This window comes from Choloepus didactylus, chromosome 13, assembly GCF_015220235.1.
Source record: "Choloepus didactylus isolate mChoDid1 chromosome 13, mChoDid1.pri, whole genome shotgun sequence".
NCBI lineage: Eukaryota > Metazoa > Chordata > Mammalia > Pilosa > Megalonychidae > Choloepus > Choloepus didactylus.
Genome location: NC_051319.1, coordinates 49,190,681 through 49,210,329, shown reverse-complemented (window position 1 = coordinate 49,210,329; position 19,649 = coordinate 49,190,681). Strand labels below are relative to the sequence as shown.

At 40.7% G+C, this 19,649-nt stretch overlaps 1 protein-coding gene across 3 annotated transcripts in view; it reads right to left on the bottom strand.

The window, feature by feature from the left end:
• Positions 1 to 19,260, bottom strand: part of MAN2A1 (mannosidase alpha class 2A member 1) — a 186,683-nt gene extending 167,423 nt beyond the window's left edge. For 2 of the 3 annotated variants that reach the window (XM_037802302.1, XM_037802303.1), the window contains exon 1: positions 18,199 to 18,863. In XM_037802302.1, the coding sequence (XP_037658230.1) occupies positions 18,199 to 18,333 (135 nt within the window). In that variant the 5' untranslated portion in view covers positions 18,334 to 18,863. Of the gene's footprint in view, positions 1 to 18,198; positions 18,864 to 19,188 lie in introns of those variants that run through there. The other variant, XM_037802306.1, reaches the window with a different exon arrangement.
• Positions 19,261 to 19,649: the final 389 nt, after the last annotated feature.

The following is a 19,649-nucleotide window of genomic DNA, read 5'->3' as shown; positions in this document are numbered from 1 at the left end:
TAAAAGAAAGTCAGTATATTAGCCTTTATTATCAAGCAGGGGCATCACCGATATTGCAATAGTTCTGAGTCAGCTGCTATTCAACCTATATAGAAAAAAAAATCCTATACAGTCAGATCACAGGCACTTAAGAGAAAGCTTTTGTGTCTGGATAAAATGTCAGGTAACCCTTCAAGTGACCAATCCACCCCTTAAGACGTGTACTGCTAAGGCCAAAAAAAAGTGTGAACCAGGGTTGTAGTCACACTCATGTATATAACTCTCCTCCATCAACAAGCCACAAACCATAGTTTCAAATGACCTTTAATGGTATTTTCCAGTCCCAGAACTTAACACGCCTGGACTCTCTTCCAAGGTATTGTCTCTGTGCAGCCACTTGTTCATTCAAAGACATAAATGCCCTCAACATGTGCACATAAAGAATAAATTACATAATGCCTTGCCAAACCAGAAGCAACACACTCTTTTTCCTGGCAAATCATTATTCATAAATCTCACACCTGCAAAAGTGTGATGGCAATGGAGGCTGCTCAGGTGCAGGTATATGAGCAAGACTACCACATGACCGTGAGGGGAAGCACTGGGACTTCAAACACCACATCCCTTGCTCCAGTAGGGTACCAAAGGGACTCAAGAGTGCACCCTGGCCAACGCACTGCCCAGCAGCTGCTAGGCTCCAATTGAGCACTCCCAACCCTCACCTGGAATGACAATATTCCACACTAGTTTTCCCTGTGCCTGGCACCCTACAATCCCCACTGCCTAATCCTCCACCTTCTCACCACCCACCTCCAGAAAATGTGGTCACGGACTCAAGTTGCTTGCACTTTTTCCAGGCTCCAGAAGACAGCTCCATTTCCACCCTGTCTCCAAATTTCCAACTACATGTTTAGAATCAAACCACATGACCACCACCGAGCTGCTCAGAAACTGCCTCCTGTTGAGGCAACATTTTATGCACTAAGCTATTGTATAAAATGAGATTCTGCAAAACAGATACTTTAAAAAAAAAATGATTATTGGAAGAATGGCTTATAAGTAGGGCAAAATGTTCAGATTATGAAATATTTTTTAAAATGCAATTTTATTACTTTCAAATACATTTAATAGCTGCAATTAAGTGGCACTAAGCGAATTAAGTATTAACTAAAAGAATTCTTTTTTTTACACAGCACTTCCCAAACTGCTCTACAGAACACAACTGTTGTTTTTATTTTGTGGAAAACAAATTTTCTAAGCCCACACTGATTTTTCTTCTAAAACTTACTTTTAATGTATTTATATTCTTATATTTAGCAATCCGAGATAATCTGCCAAAGGGGCGTCACATCCAAGAACTTGCATGAAAGTTACACTTTCAGGCTGTAACAGTTCCCAAGTAACCTTCGTCATGGTGTCATATGTCATCTGGTCAACAAGTGCTGATCTATACTGGTAATCGGTCTTATATTTTTGACATGTATCTGACTTTGTATACAAGGTTTATTAGTCACTATCTATTTATACTTTCTAAACTCATTCCCAATGGATTCATGGCATATATTGTATCTTTGGATCTGCTGATAAAAGTGCCATCAACATACAAATTTATATAAGAAAATTTGAGAGACCCAATTTTAATGTATAGAGTGAATAAATGTAATAGAAAATAGAAAGTCAGCCCAAACAGTGTTGGACTATTAAAATAAATGAAGTTGACACATCCACAATTGTTTTTCATACAGAAAGAGTTTTAGGGCACCTCTGAAATCAGGGTTATATTAACTAGGTAATCACTCCCCCTTCAATCTTACTTACACTAATCATTTGCTGAATAAGCCCCTTCTTTTACTTACTGACAGAAGACAGGTACTTAGGAAGCACCAACTGAATTATAAATTCTGAATTTCCCAATTACCTTTTACAAGCATCAAAGATTCCAAGGTTTTTACAAATCTTTTCCTACTGCCTTTCTTTCTACAAATCCATCTGGACCAGTGGGTCTACACGGGCATGATAGGACATGGTAAATACCACAGCAGCAACAAATGCAATAGTAACATAATATATAATAATATAATAACAGCCAACTTCTAAGTGTCAGGCCATCAGCTATCAAAGACAAGCTAAGGATAACAAATGTCTTGGGTTCTTCTCATACCTTGTTTTTTCTTTTTCTTTTAAGTGATTAAATCTTAAACAGTTGGATCTGCTCCCTAAAAGTCAAAAGAAATATCTTGCATCTCAAATGTTGTCATCATTTGGCTCTACAAATTTTCAAGAGGTGGCCCTGAGACAAAGACAGTTCTTACTTCTCCAATTTGTGGGGTCAGTCACCAACAAAACAGGATGTCTCTTCTTTACTATAAACAAAAGGCAGCTTGGGGGATATTCTCAGAAATCTGCTAGACCTTTAGCTCTGAATCCCTATTTGGAAAGTTGCCTTTTGACTCTTGAATAAACATCTTTCTCTCCCTCTCCATTTGCTTCTCCCCCACCCCCCACCCCCATCCAAAAAAAAAAAAAACCCTAGTGTTCTCTTTCTTTTCTTACAACCTGGAAAAATAACTAATGTAGCTCCACAATTTGGGCTAAAGATGAGAAAAGTCTTTTTTAGTCTCCTACAGAAATGCTTCTTTGAAAACCTTCCTTATGATAATATAATCTTATCTTTTCTTAGGTATGCTGATCCATGAGTTGGTTTCTGACAATTTGAATACAAGCTGCTTCATTTTATTAACATCTGCTACACAATAATCTAATATAAGAAGCTTAGCTTTTGGCTATAAGAAATGTACTTGGCGCTCTGCTCTCCTCTTGCTAAGCACAGCCCCAGAGTGAGCTCATTCATGCTCAACTATGCTGATGACTACCAGATCGGCACCTCCCCTTCCCGGGCCTCTCACTCCAGCCCTCCAGCCCACGTGGCTACCTGCACTAACATCATAAATAAAACTGAATGTGTCTTCCCAAGTCAGCTTGGCTTTCCAGCTATTCACTTCTGCCAACAGGAGCACCAGTCTCCAAACACCCCAAAGGAAAAGGGTGGGAGAAATTTTTTGACTCAAACCAGCCATCCTTACCCTTTATCAAATCTGTCAGAAAGCCCTGGTGCTGCTTTTTTCAAAATGTCTCCACATTTTCCCTTTTCCTCTCTATTCTAGCCAATTCAATACTGGTATAGGATTTACTGCCTTATGTCTAAATTACCTCAAACAGATTCTCAGCTGCCTTCCTGCCTCTGAGTCTTCCTACACACTGCTACCAGAATAATCTAGATTGAATATTCTCTTAGCTCCCTAACAGGTCTGAAATTTTCTCTGAAACTAATTCTCTCACCCTGCTTTTTCTCAAGCAGCTTCCCAGTATACTCAGTAAACTTAGAGCTGCTCACTACCGTATAATTTATACAGTTCAGACTCCTGCAACTGGTTCTCAGAGCTGCTCACAATCAGATACCAGACAAACGAACCACCTTCCATGTTTTTTCCAACACATCTTTATGCGCATCAAAGACTCTACATTGAGCCGATCTCCTCACTTCTCACAGTGCCAAGCTCAATCCTGACTCCAAGCCTTCAGACGAATTGTCCTTCACCCAGGGAATCTTCTTTCTCCCTTCAAAGTCCTACCCAATCAGCAAAGTCTAGCTTCCTTCCCATCTCCTTTGGTCAACTTGAGCTAGGCCATTACCACAACTCAGTTCTGTTTCTGAATTCCCTTTGCTTTTATATTAGAAATATAAATTAAGATCATGGACTCTTGTTTTATCTGCTCCTGTATCCCCAGCACCTAGAACAGCACTCACTACATAACAGGTACTCAACAAATCTGTGTTCACTGGTAATAACTAAGACTTACTGAGCATGTACTATGTCCCCAATACTGTTCTAACCTCTTTAAACTTATTAATTCTTCTAGTGAATAATTAGTCTCTAATTGTTTCACAAATGGCAGCTGTCTCCCCAAATAAGAAGTTCTTTCAAAGCAAATAACATATCTCTTATGTCTATTATTTCCATAATACCTAACACATAGTAAGTTCTCAAATATATGCTGGGTTTAGTACAGTAGAAAGGCCATTGAATCATAAGTCAGGATACATGTCCCAGGCATGCCTTGAGTGGATATGGGATCTTGGACAAATTGCTGAGGTCCAGTTTATGTGTCTCAGTGCCTGAAAAAGCAAAGAACTAAATCATATGACCTGAAAAGACCCTTCTTACTCTAAAATTCTATATATAACTTTTTCATATGTATGACTTCTGGAGTGCTGGTGACAGTTAAAAGAACAACTACTGCACTGGAGTCTAAAAACTCAAATTTCAAACTTTTTTTTTACAGCGAATAAAAATTCTGACAATGATTCATGTTCTCAGGCTTATCTCCTCTGATGTTCCACAAGTAAAATGTGACCACCAAGGCCAGGACCCATAAATACCACAGGTCTTCACGTCTGAGGGAGGAACTGACAGAGAGGAAATGCTGCCAAGCACATCTTCAGCTCTAACATCATCACCCAAAAGAGGAAGGGCTTGCCAGCTAAGGACACAAAATGAAACACTATCAGCTTCCCTGGAAGAAACACAGCAATTTGAATAAACACTAAATGTGAACCACAAAAAAATACTTTATACTTTCCACCCTGAGAAGGCACTAGGGACCAAATATTGATACATTTGAGTTACAAAATGCTTTTGCAAATAATGAGATTCAACAGATACAATTCAATAACTTCCATTTCCTCCATCTGTAAGAAAGAGAAAGGAATTAGAAGTAGACGGACATAGGAAAAACAAAGTTATACAAGGAAGTCATGGTCTAGATATGAAGGAGACTAAAATACAGCATGATTCTTAGCAGCTGGAATAATGAGATAACAAGAATCCACTTGCTCTGATGCTGGGATATTTCCTTCAAGTGGCACAGTTTAATGACCCTCCTCCTCAAGGAGGCCACAGCCCCCTGGGCACACAGTGAATATTCACATTATCATAATTTTGAAAACGCTGCTTAGTGGTTTTCAGTTTTTGAACCAACCTATAGTCAAACCGTGTGAGGCATTAAGTCACAGAATGAAATGTAGATGATATAAGGCCTGTCCATGGGAAACAATGAGAGGGAAGAGAAGTGAGTGGACAAAGGTTGAGATGTGCTAATTTCCTCATCTGACATAATGTCTAAAGTTGACAGATCAAGAAAATAAATGTCATGTTACCATTGAAAGTTGTAAAGGAATATCAAACAGAAGATTTAAATAGAAAGCTGTAACAAAAAAAAAACTTGGAAAGAGAAGGGATATTAGTTAAATTAAATTGCTCATCTTTCATAAAGGGGAAAAAATAGCTCAAAATGAAAAAAGTCAAAAAAGAGATACAAGCATATCGCTTAGGGTTAGACAGGGAGTCACCAGTGGAATGATAAAGAACTGGTCAGAGGAGAACTCTGAGAAGAGGGACTGGAGCTGTGGAAGGAGGGGAGAGACTCAATTTTCAATGGACACCTTTCTATATCATTTTAATTTTTAATTTTATGTGCATTTATACTCTTATAAATGCTTAAGTGTTTAATGGGAAAAAATTAGTGGCAAATTCCCCAGCTCTCCAGCCTCCTGATTCACGATAATGTGGTTCACAGGTGAGAACACAGAATCGAGTCACATTTGGGGTCTGTTCTGCCCTTGGAAAGGGCATTTAATTTCTCTGCAGGCACCTACCTGCAAAGGGGGTCAATGGGAAATTCATTTGCATGTGAAAAATGCAGAAACATATACATTTCAAAATGGAGAAAAAAATTGTTTTTAACTTAGACACTATTCTCAATAAATGCATTACACCCATTTAGTTCAGACTAGGTGTAAACAGCAACCTAATGAGGTCACAAACGGGGTGGGTGGCCTGTGCCACAGTGGAGAAAGAAAGCCACACATAATCTTTTAAGAAGACTGAAGAAAATGATGAAAATTAGCAGGAATTAATTATTCTTTGATGAGTAGAGTAGCAGGCCCCCTGCAGACAACTGGTGGTTCTGCCTCCCAGACCAGAGACAGCTGCAAAGTTCCATCCTGTATTTATGGCTTATGAAGAAGTTACCGAGACTCAGCTCTCATGCCACACTACTAATGAACCCACGCAGTCAGGTTAGGCTAAGAATTCCGTCCATCTGTGAATCAGCAGATCCAAAAAATTATAAAATTAATTCCAATCTTGAGGCTATGGATCAGTTCTGCATAGTTGATTCCCCAGAACCCTCACTTCCAGCGTGGTCCCGTAGTGAGAAATCTTGAAGTGATGGAAGGGAAACAAATTAAACATGTCAAGCATGCCCACACTCCAGCATAGTAGTCCCCCAAGGATCCTTTGAAACATGTACATAACACTAGTTTTAAACCACACTCTAAAAATATAAACCAAGTTTGACTAATGCTTATCTAGTAAAAGTTTATCATAATTTTGTTTTTAATTAACCAACCCCTGCTTCTAACCATAGAACAATACTTTGCTTCCAATGTTCTAATATAGACATATACTTCAAACCAGGGGTGGGCAAACTTTTCTAAAGGGCCAGAGAGTAAATATCTTAGGCTTTGTGGTCCAGACAGTTTCTGTTGCAACTACTCAACTCTGCCATTGTAGCGTGAAAACAGCCAGAGACAAGCATAGATGAATGAACATGGCTGGGTCATGAAATTTTATTTGACCATTTAAAAATGAAAAAGCCATTCTTAGCTCATTGCCTACAAAACCAGGCAGGAGGCGGGATTCTGGCCCAAAGTCAGCCAAATTCGGCAGAGTTCAAACCAAGGCCTTAGGGACAAGGGGGAAGTGAAGGAAGCTATCTGCCAAGAATGTTATTCTTTTCCCACCCCCACTTCTACCCCCTTCTTTCTTAAAAATGTTAGAGTACAAAATTAAATGAACAGGAAAAAGATCTCTACCCACTTTTTTCTCTAGTTTCTTTCCCTTTATCTCATCTTAAGAAGGAATACAAAATATAGTAACCATAGCATAAGAAACAAGACAAAGTAATATACTGAAGAAAGTAAACAGCCTGCCTGAGAAAATTTCAGACATCTCAAATTATTTTTGCACATGACTAATACCACCTTATTACTAATCAATATATTTTATATTCCTGTGCTACAAGGCAAGGAGAAAATATGTAAATACTGCACAATCTCTAATTCAGCTTGCAGAGAGTAAAAAAGTGATCCATTTACTATGACCTGGCCACAAGCTTTTCTCAGAATAGCATGTCCAAATGGTAAAGGAAAAATAAAAATTTGTTTCATTATAATTTTCTATTTTATCTTTAACTTGCATAAGAATATAATCTCTGCTTGCATTTCTTTAAAATAACACAATTTAGAATCCTAAAAATGTAAGCAAATTTTAGGTATCCCGAGGAAGAATACTTCATTTCAACCATCAAAAAATTCTAGTGATCCTTTTGAATATTAGAATTAAATTTGTAGATCACTCCCTTTTCTAAAATGCAAATGCTAATAATGTATAATCGTTAATAGGACTAACCAAAGTCCCCAGGGAATGCTTGGCAATTTAGGGAGACATCACTGGTTGTTACAACTACCCATTTGGGATGCTAATGGTCTCAAGTGCATCAAGGCCAGAGATGCTTCTGAACAGCCCCCCACATCAAAGAATTATCCAGCTTAAATGCCAATAGTGCTGAGATTGAGAAACCCTGGGCTAGAGGCAGCCAAAGGCAAAGAATGCACAGTTTTCAACTAAAGTACTTCAAGGTTGACCATTTTTTTAGAAAACAGTAAAACACAAAGTTAACATAAAATATCTTCTGGATATCTACTATATGCATGTCTGCCTAAAGGTACAAATAACATTATCTTAAATACAGTCTCTCTCACCAAGAAGCTATGACATGACCTTAAGAGACCGAGTTCATTCAAATCAAATGACATTATTTCCTCCCAATCACAAGGCAAATTTAGCGCCATTAAATGCTAGTTGTGAACTACATTTCAGTATGATCAATCTTCAAGCATATTTGAACCTAAACATGGTTTTAACCTTAAAATGAGCATCTTGGCTTCAAATCTATAGTTGAAACAGAAACCTATCTTGGCTAAAGTTTGATACTTCCTCTCCTGATCAACTTACTAATGACAACTATGACAAGAAGCGAAATTCAGTAGTTTAGGGTTCCTCCTCCTGTTGCTAGTTCCATGAGCACGTGGAACATAACCAACAAGACAGCATGGGACAAAAATGCAATGAAGCCTTTGCAATCCAGCAACCAAATCATCAGAGATGTTGAATATTCAGCCCATTTTCTTAAATTGCTATATGGAAGTGGGGGAACATCAAGTAAAAACTAAGACTGCTGAATGCAAAAAGTGACGAATACAGCAGGCTATCAACAACAGTTACAGAACTACTACTTCTAGGAAAGTTTCAATGCTTAGTTAGAAAAAGGGTGAACATTTTAACAGCTATCACAAAAAGTAGTAGCTGACTCAAAGCAAAAAACAGCAAATAAAAGTGGTAATTTTGGTCAATGCTTTGTCTGCAGCCCAGATATCCCTTAATGCTAATTAATGAGTAACAGAGAAAATCCCCTTTGGATAAATAGGATTGCAACATCTCCCAGACAAAGGTTATTTGTTTGGGCTCTGACAGCAGTGCTGATCTGGGCACAGCACATTCAATTCAATTTAAAAAAATAACAAAAACTAAAACCTTCAGACCAGATGTGGTCATGAGGGTCTGTCTCAGTGGGTTTACAGGAAGTAAGCTTGGGTCTTAGTGAAATATGCTGGGCAAAGGAGCCCCACCGATACTGACAGGTGGGCCCTCAGGACGGTGGGACTCAGGAGCGAGTGGGGGAGACTTGCAAAAGGATTTAATGTTCTTGCATTCCTAAATGCTTGGCTGTCACCACTGTCAAATTTACATCACTTCCCCAAAGTCACAGATCTGTAAGCATTCTATCCCAAGAAATGAAGCAAATTCCCTTCATGCAAATTCACACAAACCCCAGAAACAAGTGCAAACTGGAGAGGGGAGAATGATATTTTTCTTAAATATGATTTTTAAGTTAAGATTAACAGACTATGAAAGCAAGGGGGGAAATGGAGGATAAAGGTCCTAATTATATTTTATTGCCATTGGTTAACTTTTATTAAACATCTACTGTGTTGGACTCTTAACAAGTACTAGTGATGTAAAACATCTTAGCAGATTTCTGTATGTGTATTATATTTTTTCAACAAAAGTTAAAAAATAAAAGACATAAAAGTCCCTACCTCCCAATGGCTTTCAATCAAATACTTATTTAAAGCCATTCTCACTTTCTTACTTTGAATGTTATCTGGACACAAAGACAAAGTCTTTACTTTCACATTTCCCATTGGAGACACCCTCTGTAGGGACTTTCACGAGTTAATATCAATCCTAAGGTTATATACTACACTAGTTATTTAAAGATTGATTATTTGTTTTACAAAACCTGGCTCATTAATTCTCTGGATCCAAACATGAGACATTAGTAAGATATCCTATTATACAAACCATAGATAGTAAGTAACTTGTGAAATCTGCTTGTAAAAAGCAATGAGGAATCTCAGGAAGATTTAACAAATGTTTTTCCTTTCCATATGCTCAAATTGTTACAAGTTACCACCAAGCAAGCATCTTCAGGGCATTAGGTCCTGGCCTGCCTCTCAGACAGTGGAATTTTTACTTTTCTAGCTGAGACTTAAAAGCCCTGAAGTATAACACAGGCTTATACACACAAACTAAAACAGATGAGATCTGTTGCCTACTGGCCTCATGAAGGTAATTGCCCCTAGAATCACAGGAGGAAAGCCCTGCAGAAAGCATCTCAGAGCCAGAGAGCTGTTCCAGGTGGGAAAAATGGGGGTGCCGTGAGTTAGGCCCACACCTGTTCCACAGCCTGGCCAGGTAGTTAAAAACAGAGTTGTGGGAGGAGGAAGAAGGAACCAAGGCCACAAAAAGCAAATAAATCGTCCTTGGTCTCTGATAATTTTTTTTCATATATCTTACAAGATCAATCTTATACCTTACTGAAAGTTCCCTATCAACTGAAAGAAAATAAAATGGACAATTCAGAATTACTCAACCCCCTTCTAGGTAAATCATTCTTCTAGATACCAAAAATGACATACGGTGACTGACTAGCTTGGCTCTGTTAGGAATCCAGAACCCAAATTCGCCAAAGAAATATAAGTTGCAACCTACTTTTGCTATGCTTAGTGTTTCCTCAAATTAAGGTTTTATAGGGGAGTTAGAGGTAGTGGGAAAAAAAAAAAAAAGAAAGAAAGAAACAGAGGAACTGAATAACACAAATATTGGACACTGTGTTACAGAATGGTTTTCACTGTAATATTTATTTCTAAAAGGAGCTAAACATTCTGGAAAAAGTATAAATCTTAAGCATTAAATGTTTCAGTAACAAGATCACATTCAATAGAGCTTACAATAAAAGTTCCTAAAAAAAAAAAAATGCATAGGCTAAGGACTTATAACATAACACACTTTAGTACTCTACAAGAGATTTTTCCACAAGCAGACTAGGGCTTAAACAGAAGGCAAAGGGTTCCTGAGAGGCAGTGCAGAATAGAAGCTGAGAACCTAAACTCCAAAGGCCACCTATGCAAATCTTGGCTCTACCACTTACTAGCTGTGTGGCCAGGGACAAGTTAATTAATCACCATGTGCTTCAGTTTTCTCACCTACTGGGTGGTAGTTGTGAGGATAAAAAGCAGACACAGAAAGACATAAGCTTACAGAGAGCTTACCCTATCCACATGCTTGCAGGTTCCCTGGCCCTCCAAACACTAAATTAGCAAAGGCAGATTTCTTTCTGCACTGAAAATCGAAAACAGAAAATCTGAGAAAGGTAACCTAAGTACAAATAGCTGCACCATCCAAACCCTCTCCTCTTGCATGCAAAACGATAGATACATGTTTTGGAGGACTGAGGGAAGATGCAGAATAGAAAGCACTAGGAATCAGATCCTCACCAGACCAACCATTCAACACGAAGCAACTGTCTGAATCAACTATTTCAAAATTCCAGTGTCCAGAAGAACACCGTACAGCATCCAGGGAAGAGCGGGAGGAAGAGGCTGGTAAATAAGAGTAAATACCAGTAAACTGCTCTCTCTGCAAGGCAGTTACCATCACTCAGCCCCCACTCTCGTGGCAGGCAGCAGTGGGGTCTGGCCTCTGTTGTAGCTTGCTGATACCAAAAAGGGACAAGTCTACTTCCCCAAGATCACAGGTGGACACAGGCAGATCGTTGATCACGGCTGTTGATTACCTACTTCAGATCACTGGGGGCCTGGCTCCGAGTGTGGCCATTGTTCCAACACACCCCGGCCAAAGGTGGCGAAGGAAACTTAAAGATGGTACACTTCCTCAGAGCTACAAGGGAAGGGCAGAATTCACTGGGAAGATCAAGAAAGCACAGCTTTGGGAAGCCATCGAAAAGAATCCTGGCACCCTTCCAGTTCCACCCTTATTCCCTTTCCAGGGCAGAGTGGAGCCAGCCAGGGCTCCCTGTATGTGTCCCTGGCCTTGTTCTAAGAATGACTTGAGAAACAGGTCTCCAGCATGCCCTCCCACCCAGCATCTGCCCTCTGGGGAAAAGCAGCTTGATACAAGGAAAGCAGTAGAAGAAACAACTGAGGCAAAAGGCTTGCAGCAAAGGCTTATCAGCTGTGAGTCTGGAATTGGAAGACCCTGGAAGGAGAAGATCTGCCTCCTGTTAAGTAGAGGGGGCATTCAAACTCCAGTTAACAGGGAAACTCCTAAGGCCACTAGCACAGCCCAGAACAAGACTCAGGCCCAGAGAAGAAGAGGAGGACCCTGAACTTTGCATTCACTTTGGGCTGAGTCTCCTCACAGGAAGACGGACACTCAAGAATATCTGCCATCTCACTAGCTGGTTACAAACTCAAGAAACAGACACCTCAGGGGATAAATCACAGAGTTAAAATTTCAAAATATTAAAACGCATCCAAAGGAAGAAGATAAAAATCCAGAAAACATCAACAAAGAAAACCTGACTGTGGACAAACCAGAAAAAGACTTCAATGAAATGATCTTCAGTATGCTCAAGGAGATGAAGTAAAGTACAGAGAAAGAACTAAAGGATATCAGGAAAACAAAGAATGAAAAATATGAGAATTTCAATAAAGAGATAGAAATTTTAAAAGGGAACCAAACAGAACTATCATAGTTAAAGACCACAATAACTGAAATGAATTCCCAGAAGCGTTTGAAGAGCAAACTGGAGCTGGTAGAAGAATCAGCAAACTCGTAGATAAAACAATTAAAACAAGTCAGGCTCAGGAGCAGAAAGAAAAAAAGAATTATAAAGAGGAAATATAGCCTAAGAGACCTCTGGGACACCATCAGGCGTACCAATATATGCATTCTTGAGGTCCCAGAATGAGAAAAGACAAAGGGGCAGAAGGAATATTCAAAGAAATAATGACAGAAAACTTACCAAACTTAGCAAAAAATGTGAATATGCACATCGAAGAAGCCAATAAACAGGAAAAATGTATCTCATCACATAATGATCAAACTACAGACAACAAAGGACAAGGAGAGAGTTCTGAAAGCTGCAAGAACAAAGCAACATGTTATTACAAGGGAGTTCCAATTAGATTAAGTGTAGATTTTTCATCAGAAACTGTGGAGGCAAGAAGGTAGTGAGTTGAAACACATAAAGCACTAAGAAAAAGTAATTGAGAACCAAGAATATATACCCAGCAAGCCTTTCTTTCAAAAATGAGGGAAAGATTAAGACATTCCAGTATAAAAAACAGCTGAGGAAGTTCATCACCAGTAGACCTTCCCTACAAGCAATGATGAAGGGAGTTTTTTAGACTGAAAGGAAAGGACACTAAACAGTGGCTAAAAGCAAACAAAAGAAATAGAGACCTCTAGTAAAGGTAACCATTTGGGTAATCATAAATGTCAGTACAATTAATACATATTTTTTGGTTTGTTACTCCACTTCTTACTTCCTACAGGTGCTAAAATGCAAATGCATAATAAGTAATGACAAATCTATTTTTTGGTCATAAAATACACAAAGACATCATTTGTAACAAGTACAAAAAAAGTCAAGTTGGTGTCAAACCAAAATGACTTATATATTTATGGTGATAAATTTTAAACCCATGGTATCCGCTAGGAAAATAGACGAGAATATATCCAGATAGAAATGAGAAGGCACTCAATACAGTACAACACAAAAAATCAAACAAATATGGAAGTAGAATTGAGGGGCAAAGAAAGGTATAAGATTCATAAAGACTAAATTGCAAAATGGCAGAAGAAAGTCCTACAGTATCAGTAGTGACTTTAAATGTAAACGGATTAAACCCTCCATCAAAAGGCAAAGACTGGTAGAGTGGATAATGCATGACCCAACTTGGGGCTGTCTACAGGAGACCTACAAGTGAAAGACTGGGATAAAACATACCATGTAAGTTGTAAAACACAAAAAAGCTGGAGTAGCTATACATATCAGATAAAATAGACTTTAAGTCAAAAACGGTTACGAGGGACAAAGATGGTCATTATATTACTGATAAAAGGGTAAATGAACAAAACAATGTAACAATTGTAAGTATATATGCAGCTAAGAGTCCCAAAAATTATAAAGGAACTGCTGACAGAACTGGAGAAACTGATGGTTCTACATTGATACTAGAAGACTTTAATATACAACATTCAATAATGGATACAATCTAGACAGGAGATCAATAAGGAAATAAAAGACTTGAACAATATTCTAAACCAACTAGACCTAACAGACAGATATAGAACACTTCACACAACAACAAAATACAAATTCTGGTGTGCATGACTCTTTCTCCAGGATAGACCATATCTTAGGTCACAAAATATGTATTAATAAACTCAAAATACTGAAATTATACAATGTATCTTCTCTGACTACAATGGAATGAAGCTAGAAAACATTAACAAAGGGAGAAATGGAAAATTCACAAATATGTGGAAATTAAACAGCGTACTCTTAAACACCAATGGGATAAAGAAGAAATCATGAAGGAAATTAGGAAATATCTTGATGCAAATTAAAGTGAAAATACAACATGCAAAAGCTAATGGGATGTAGGTTTTACCCTTGGGAAGACGGTTGCTGCAAAGGAGAGGCTAGGCCTCCCTATGGTTGTGCCTAAGAGCCTCCTCCCTAATGCCTCTTTGTTGCTCAGATGTGGCCCTCTCTCTCTGGCTAAGCCAACTTGAAAGGTGAAATCACTGCCCTCCCCACTACGTGGGATCAGACACCCAGGGGAGTGAATCTCCCTGGCAACGTGGAATATGACTCCCGGGGAGGAATGCAGACCTGGCATCGTGGGACGGAGAACATCTTCTTGACCAAAAGGGGGATGTGAAAGGAAATGAAATAAGCTTCAGTAGCAGAGAGATTCCAAAAGAAGCCGAGAGGTCACTCTGGTGGGCACTCTTACGCACACTTTAGACAACCCTTTTTAGGTTCTAAAGAATTGGGGTAGCTGGTGGTGGATACCTGTAACTATCAAACTACAACTCAGAACCCATGAATCTCGAAGACAGTTGTATAAAAATGTAGCTTATGAGGGGTGACAATGGGATTGGGAAAGCCATAAGGACCACACTCCAGTTTGTCTAGTTTATGGATGGATGAGTAGAAAAATAGGGGAAGGAAACAAACAGGCAGACAAGGGTACCCAGTATTCTTTTTTACTTCAATTGCTCTTTTTCACTCTGGTTATTATTCTTGTTATTTTTGTGTGTGTGCTAATGAAGGTGTCAGGGATTGATTTTGGTGATGAATGTACAACTATGTAATGGTACTGTGAACAATCGAAAGTACGATTTGTTTTGTATGACTGCGTGGTATATGAATATATCTCAATAAAATGAAGATTAAAAAAAAAAAGAAAAAAGCTAATGGGATGAAGCAAGGGCAGGGCTGAGAGGAAAATGTATAGTTTCAAATGCTTACATTAAAAAAGAAGAAAGATTTCAAATCAGAGACCTAACCACAAAACTGGAAGAACTAGAAAAGAAAAGCAAACAAAACCCAAAGTAAGCAGAAGGAAGGAAATAATAAAGATTAAAGCAGAGACAAATGAAATGGAGAATAAAAAGCAACAATTGAGAGAATCAACAAAACAAGAAGTTGGTTTTTTGAAAAGATCAATAAAATTGACAAATTTCAGCCAGACTGACAGAGAACAGAAATGTCTAAAATCAGATACGAAAAGGGAGACATTACGGTCCATCATACTGACATAAAAAGGACTAAAGAGGGTACTATGAACAACTGTCGGCCAAAAACTTAGATAACCTAAATGAAATGAACACCTTCCTAGAAACACACAAACTACCTATACTGACTCAAGAAGAAATAGAAGATCTCAACAAGTCATTAACCAGTAAGGAGGTTGAATCAGCCACCAATAATCTCCCAAAAAAGAAAAGCCCAGGACCAGATGGCTTCACAGGGGAATTTTTCCAAACATTCCAAGATGAGCTAACACTAATCCTGTTCAAACTCTTCCAGAAAATTGAGGAGAAAAGAACACTACCTAATTCATTCTACAAGGCAAACATCAGCCTCACCAAAGCTGGATAAGGATACCACGGGAAAATAAAATTATACACCAGTATCTCTTATGAATATAGATGCAAAAATCCTCAACAAAAAATACTAACAAATCGGATCCAAGAGCATGTTAAAAGAATCATACACCATGATCAAGTGGGTTTTATCCCATGTAGGCAACGGTAGTTCAAAATAAGAAAATCAATTAGTGTAGTACACTACATTGACAGAATGAAGGAAAAAACATTTTCATCTCAATTGACACAGAAAAAGCACTAACAAATGCAACACCCCTTCTTCATAAAAACATTTTAAAAACTAGAAATTGAAAGAAACCCTCAGCATGACAAAAGGCATATATGAACAAACCACAGCTAACATGATACTTAACAGTGAAAGATTGAAAGCTTTCCCCCTAAGATCAAAAAGAGAAAGATGCCCACTGTCACCACCATTTTTTAACATTGTACTGTAAGTTCTAGCCAGAGAAATTAGGCAAGAAAATGAAATAAAAGGCATCCAAACTGGGAAAGAAGATGTAAAACTTTCCCTATTTACAGATGACATGATTCTATATACTAAAAATCCTGAAAAATACACAACAAAGCTCCTGGACCTAATAAAAGTGGCAGGGTACAAGATCAATACCCCCAAATCAGCAGTGTTCCTATATACAAGCAATGAACAATCAGAAAATGAGACCAAGAAAAAAAAATGTTCCCATTTACAATAGCAACTAAAAGAATCAAATATCTAGGAATAAATCTAACCAAGGATGTAAAGGACTTGTACCCAGGAAACTACAAAACACCGTTAAAAGAAATCAAAGATGACCTAAATAAATGGAAGGACATTCTGTGTTCATGGATTGGAAGACTAAATATTAAGATGTCAATTCTACCCAAAGCGATTTACAGATTCAATGCAATCCCAATCAAAATCCCAACAGCCTTCCTTTCATAAACAGAAAAGCCAATCATCAAATTTATATGGGAAGTTAAGGGACCCCAAATAGTCAAAGCCATCTTGATAAAGAAAAATGAAGTTGGAGGACTCATACTTTCTGATCTTAAAACTTATTACTAAGCCACAGTAATCAGAAAAGCATGGTACTGGCACAAGGTCAGGCATACAAACCAATGGAATAGAACTGAGCGCTCAGAAATCAACCCTCACATGTTTTCTTTAATGCAATTTTATTGAGATATACTCACACATCATATAATCCATCAATGGCTCACAGTATCACCATTTAGTTGCGCATTTATCATCACAATCAATTTTAGAACATTTTCATTACTTCAAAATAAGGGAAAAAATAAAAATAAAAAGAACACCCAAACCATCACATACCCCTTATTCCCCCTATTATTTATATATTTTTGTCATTTTATTACTCATCTGCCCATACACTGTCAACTCTCGTGTTTATGACCAACTTATTTTTGAAGGGACAAAGGTCACTCAATTGGGAAAGAAAAAATCTCTTAAACAAACAGTGCTGGGAAAACTGGATCTCCATTTGCTAAAGAATGAAGGTGGAACACCACCACACACCATCTACAAAAATCAATTCAAAATGGATCAAAGTCCCAAATATAAGAGCCAGAACTATCAAACTCCTTAGAAGAAAGCACAGGAAAGCTTCTTCAGGACCTTGAGTTAAGCAATGGTTTCTTGGATTTTATACACGATGCATAAACAACAATACAAAAAAAAAGATAAATGGAACTTCATCAAAATTAAAAATTCTGGCATCAAAGGACTTCCTCGTGATAGCAGAATGACCAGCCATACGAGAGAAAACATTTGGAAACTACATATCTAACAACGGTTTAATATCCAGACTACATAAAGAAATACTACAACTCAACAACAAAAAGACAACCTAATTTCAAAACCGGCAAAAGACTTGAATAGACATTTTTCCAAAGAAGATATACAAATGGCCGAAAAGCACATGAAAATATGCTCAACATCATTAGCCATTAGGAAAATGCAAATTAAAACCGAAACACCACCTCACACCCACTAGAATGACTATTAAAAAAAATATTACAAATGCTTGAGAGGATCTGGAGAAACAGAAACACTAAGTAATAGTCATTAGTGGTGGGAATGTAAAATAGTACAGCCGCCATGGAAGAGTTTAGCAGTACTTTAGAAAGTTAGGTATAGAAATACCATATGACCCAGCAATCCCACTGCTAGATATATATTTAAAAGAACTGAAAGTGGAGACTCCAACACATCTTTGCAAACCAATGTTCATAGCCACCCCATCAGGCCCGGTTACGAGTGCGAGAACATGGCCACTTCCCCAGAGCGCGATTCCGCCACCCAATATCGCCAGGCACTTTGTTAACTCGGCGCGTTCGGGAAGAGGCGGCTCTTAGGTCACGGTCAGCGCCGTCCAACTGCTGCAGAGCCCCGGCTGGAGAAGGCTTGGATCGTTTTCCAGCTTGGCCTCGTCAGCCCTGGGCGAGCGGCCGCGGCAGGAGGCAGAGGTCGCCGAGCTGCGTATAACTATCGGCCCCCATGCCTATCCCCTTCGAACATCGCGCCCCGGCTCCCTGGGCTCACCTGGGGAAAGGAACCCTCGCGGCGCGGGCTCTTGGGGTAGTCTAAGTGACCCCGGTCCAGCATCAGGTAGAGCGAGAAGATCACCACGCAGAAGATCGCGCTGCCGAACACAGTGAACTGGCGGCTTAACTTCATTTTCCTCGATAGAATCGGAGCCAGACACTGTCCTCACCGAGGCCAGAGGAGCCGAACTGTGGACTCCAGGAAGCGGCTGCCGGAGGTTCCCTGTTCCCCGGCTGCACGCCCTCCGCGCTCTCGCGTGAGGGTCCCGGACGCGTTCTGCACCTTGTCTCCGGCGCCACTAGGCGCCCTCGGCCTTAACCCTGGCCTGTCGCCCTTCCAAGGGGCGGGCGTCCCTCCCGAGGAGGGTCCCGCCTGCAGCCGGGTAGGGGCCCCCACAAACTTGAGCAAGAGCCCAACGCTGTCACCCAGCAGAGCGCGCAAGGCAGGCGGAGAAGAGGTCGCTGCCCGGACTTCCTGCCACCGCCGCCCCGACCGAGTCGGCAGGAAAAGTTTTCTCGATGAGGGCAGGCGTGTCCGCACCCAGAAGGGCGCAGAACTCGGCGGCTCCGGCGGCCAACGGCGCGGAGCTGAGTCTCGAGAAACGGATGGGAAAGGAACCGGGTCGACAGAAGCCGGGCCCCACTATTTAGAGCCGGGACTGCCCGGCCCGCCCCCGCAAAGCTGCCCCCGCCTCCCCGAACCGAGCCCCTTCCTGCTGCCGCCGCCGCCGCCACCGCCGCGGCCGGGCTTGGGTGCACCCTGCGCGAAAGGGCGCACGAATCCGGCAGGAGTTTCCTGCAAGCGCGCGTTCTCTTGCCGGCCTCTCCCGCCCCCCGCCGCCCTTCTTTCTCCCTCCGGGATCCGGGCTGCGCGGGAAGGGCGCAGGGGGCGGGCGGCGGCGGCGCAAGAGAAGAGGGAAGGAGAAGGAGGAAAGGACCGTCTCCGGAGAGAAGCCCGCTCTAGATGCAGTCGCAAGCCCCCTCCCACCTTCCCGCCCCGCAAATGCGGAGATGGCGGCAGCAGCTCCGAACAGAAGCGCCGGTTCTCCAGCGCCACTCGGCGTTCCAGCACCGCCTGCCACAAGCAGGAAGAGAAGGCTGCGGCGTTGCAGCCGCTGGGTCAATAAGCGCCTGCCGCCCCGCAGCAGAGCAGGCGGCTGGCCCCTCCCCCTCCCTACGCGCCGGGATGAAGGGGCGGGCCCCCCGGCGCCCAATCACAGACCGCCGCCCGCCGGGCCCACCCCGCGTCTGCCTCCCAGCGCCCTGGCGGTGGGAAGACCTCAAACAGCTTTTGTGACCTGGGAGGCAGCTTTGCCAAAGGAGTTGAGGCAGTCAGAGGCATTCAAGCGCCTGCAGCCCACGTTCCACAGCGGCTGAACTTTCTCCCACTTCCCTTTGGCTGTCCAGGTTTTCTGTCCTTGAGGACCCCGGCCGGGAGTGTCTTGGAAG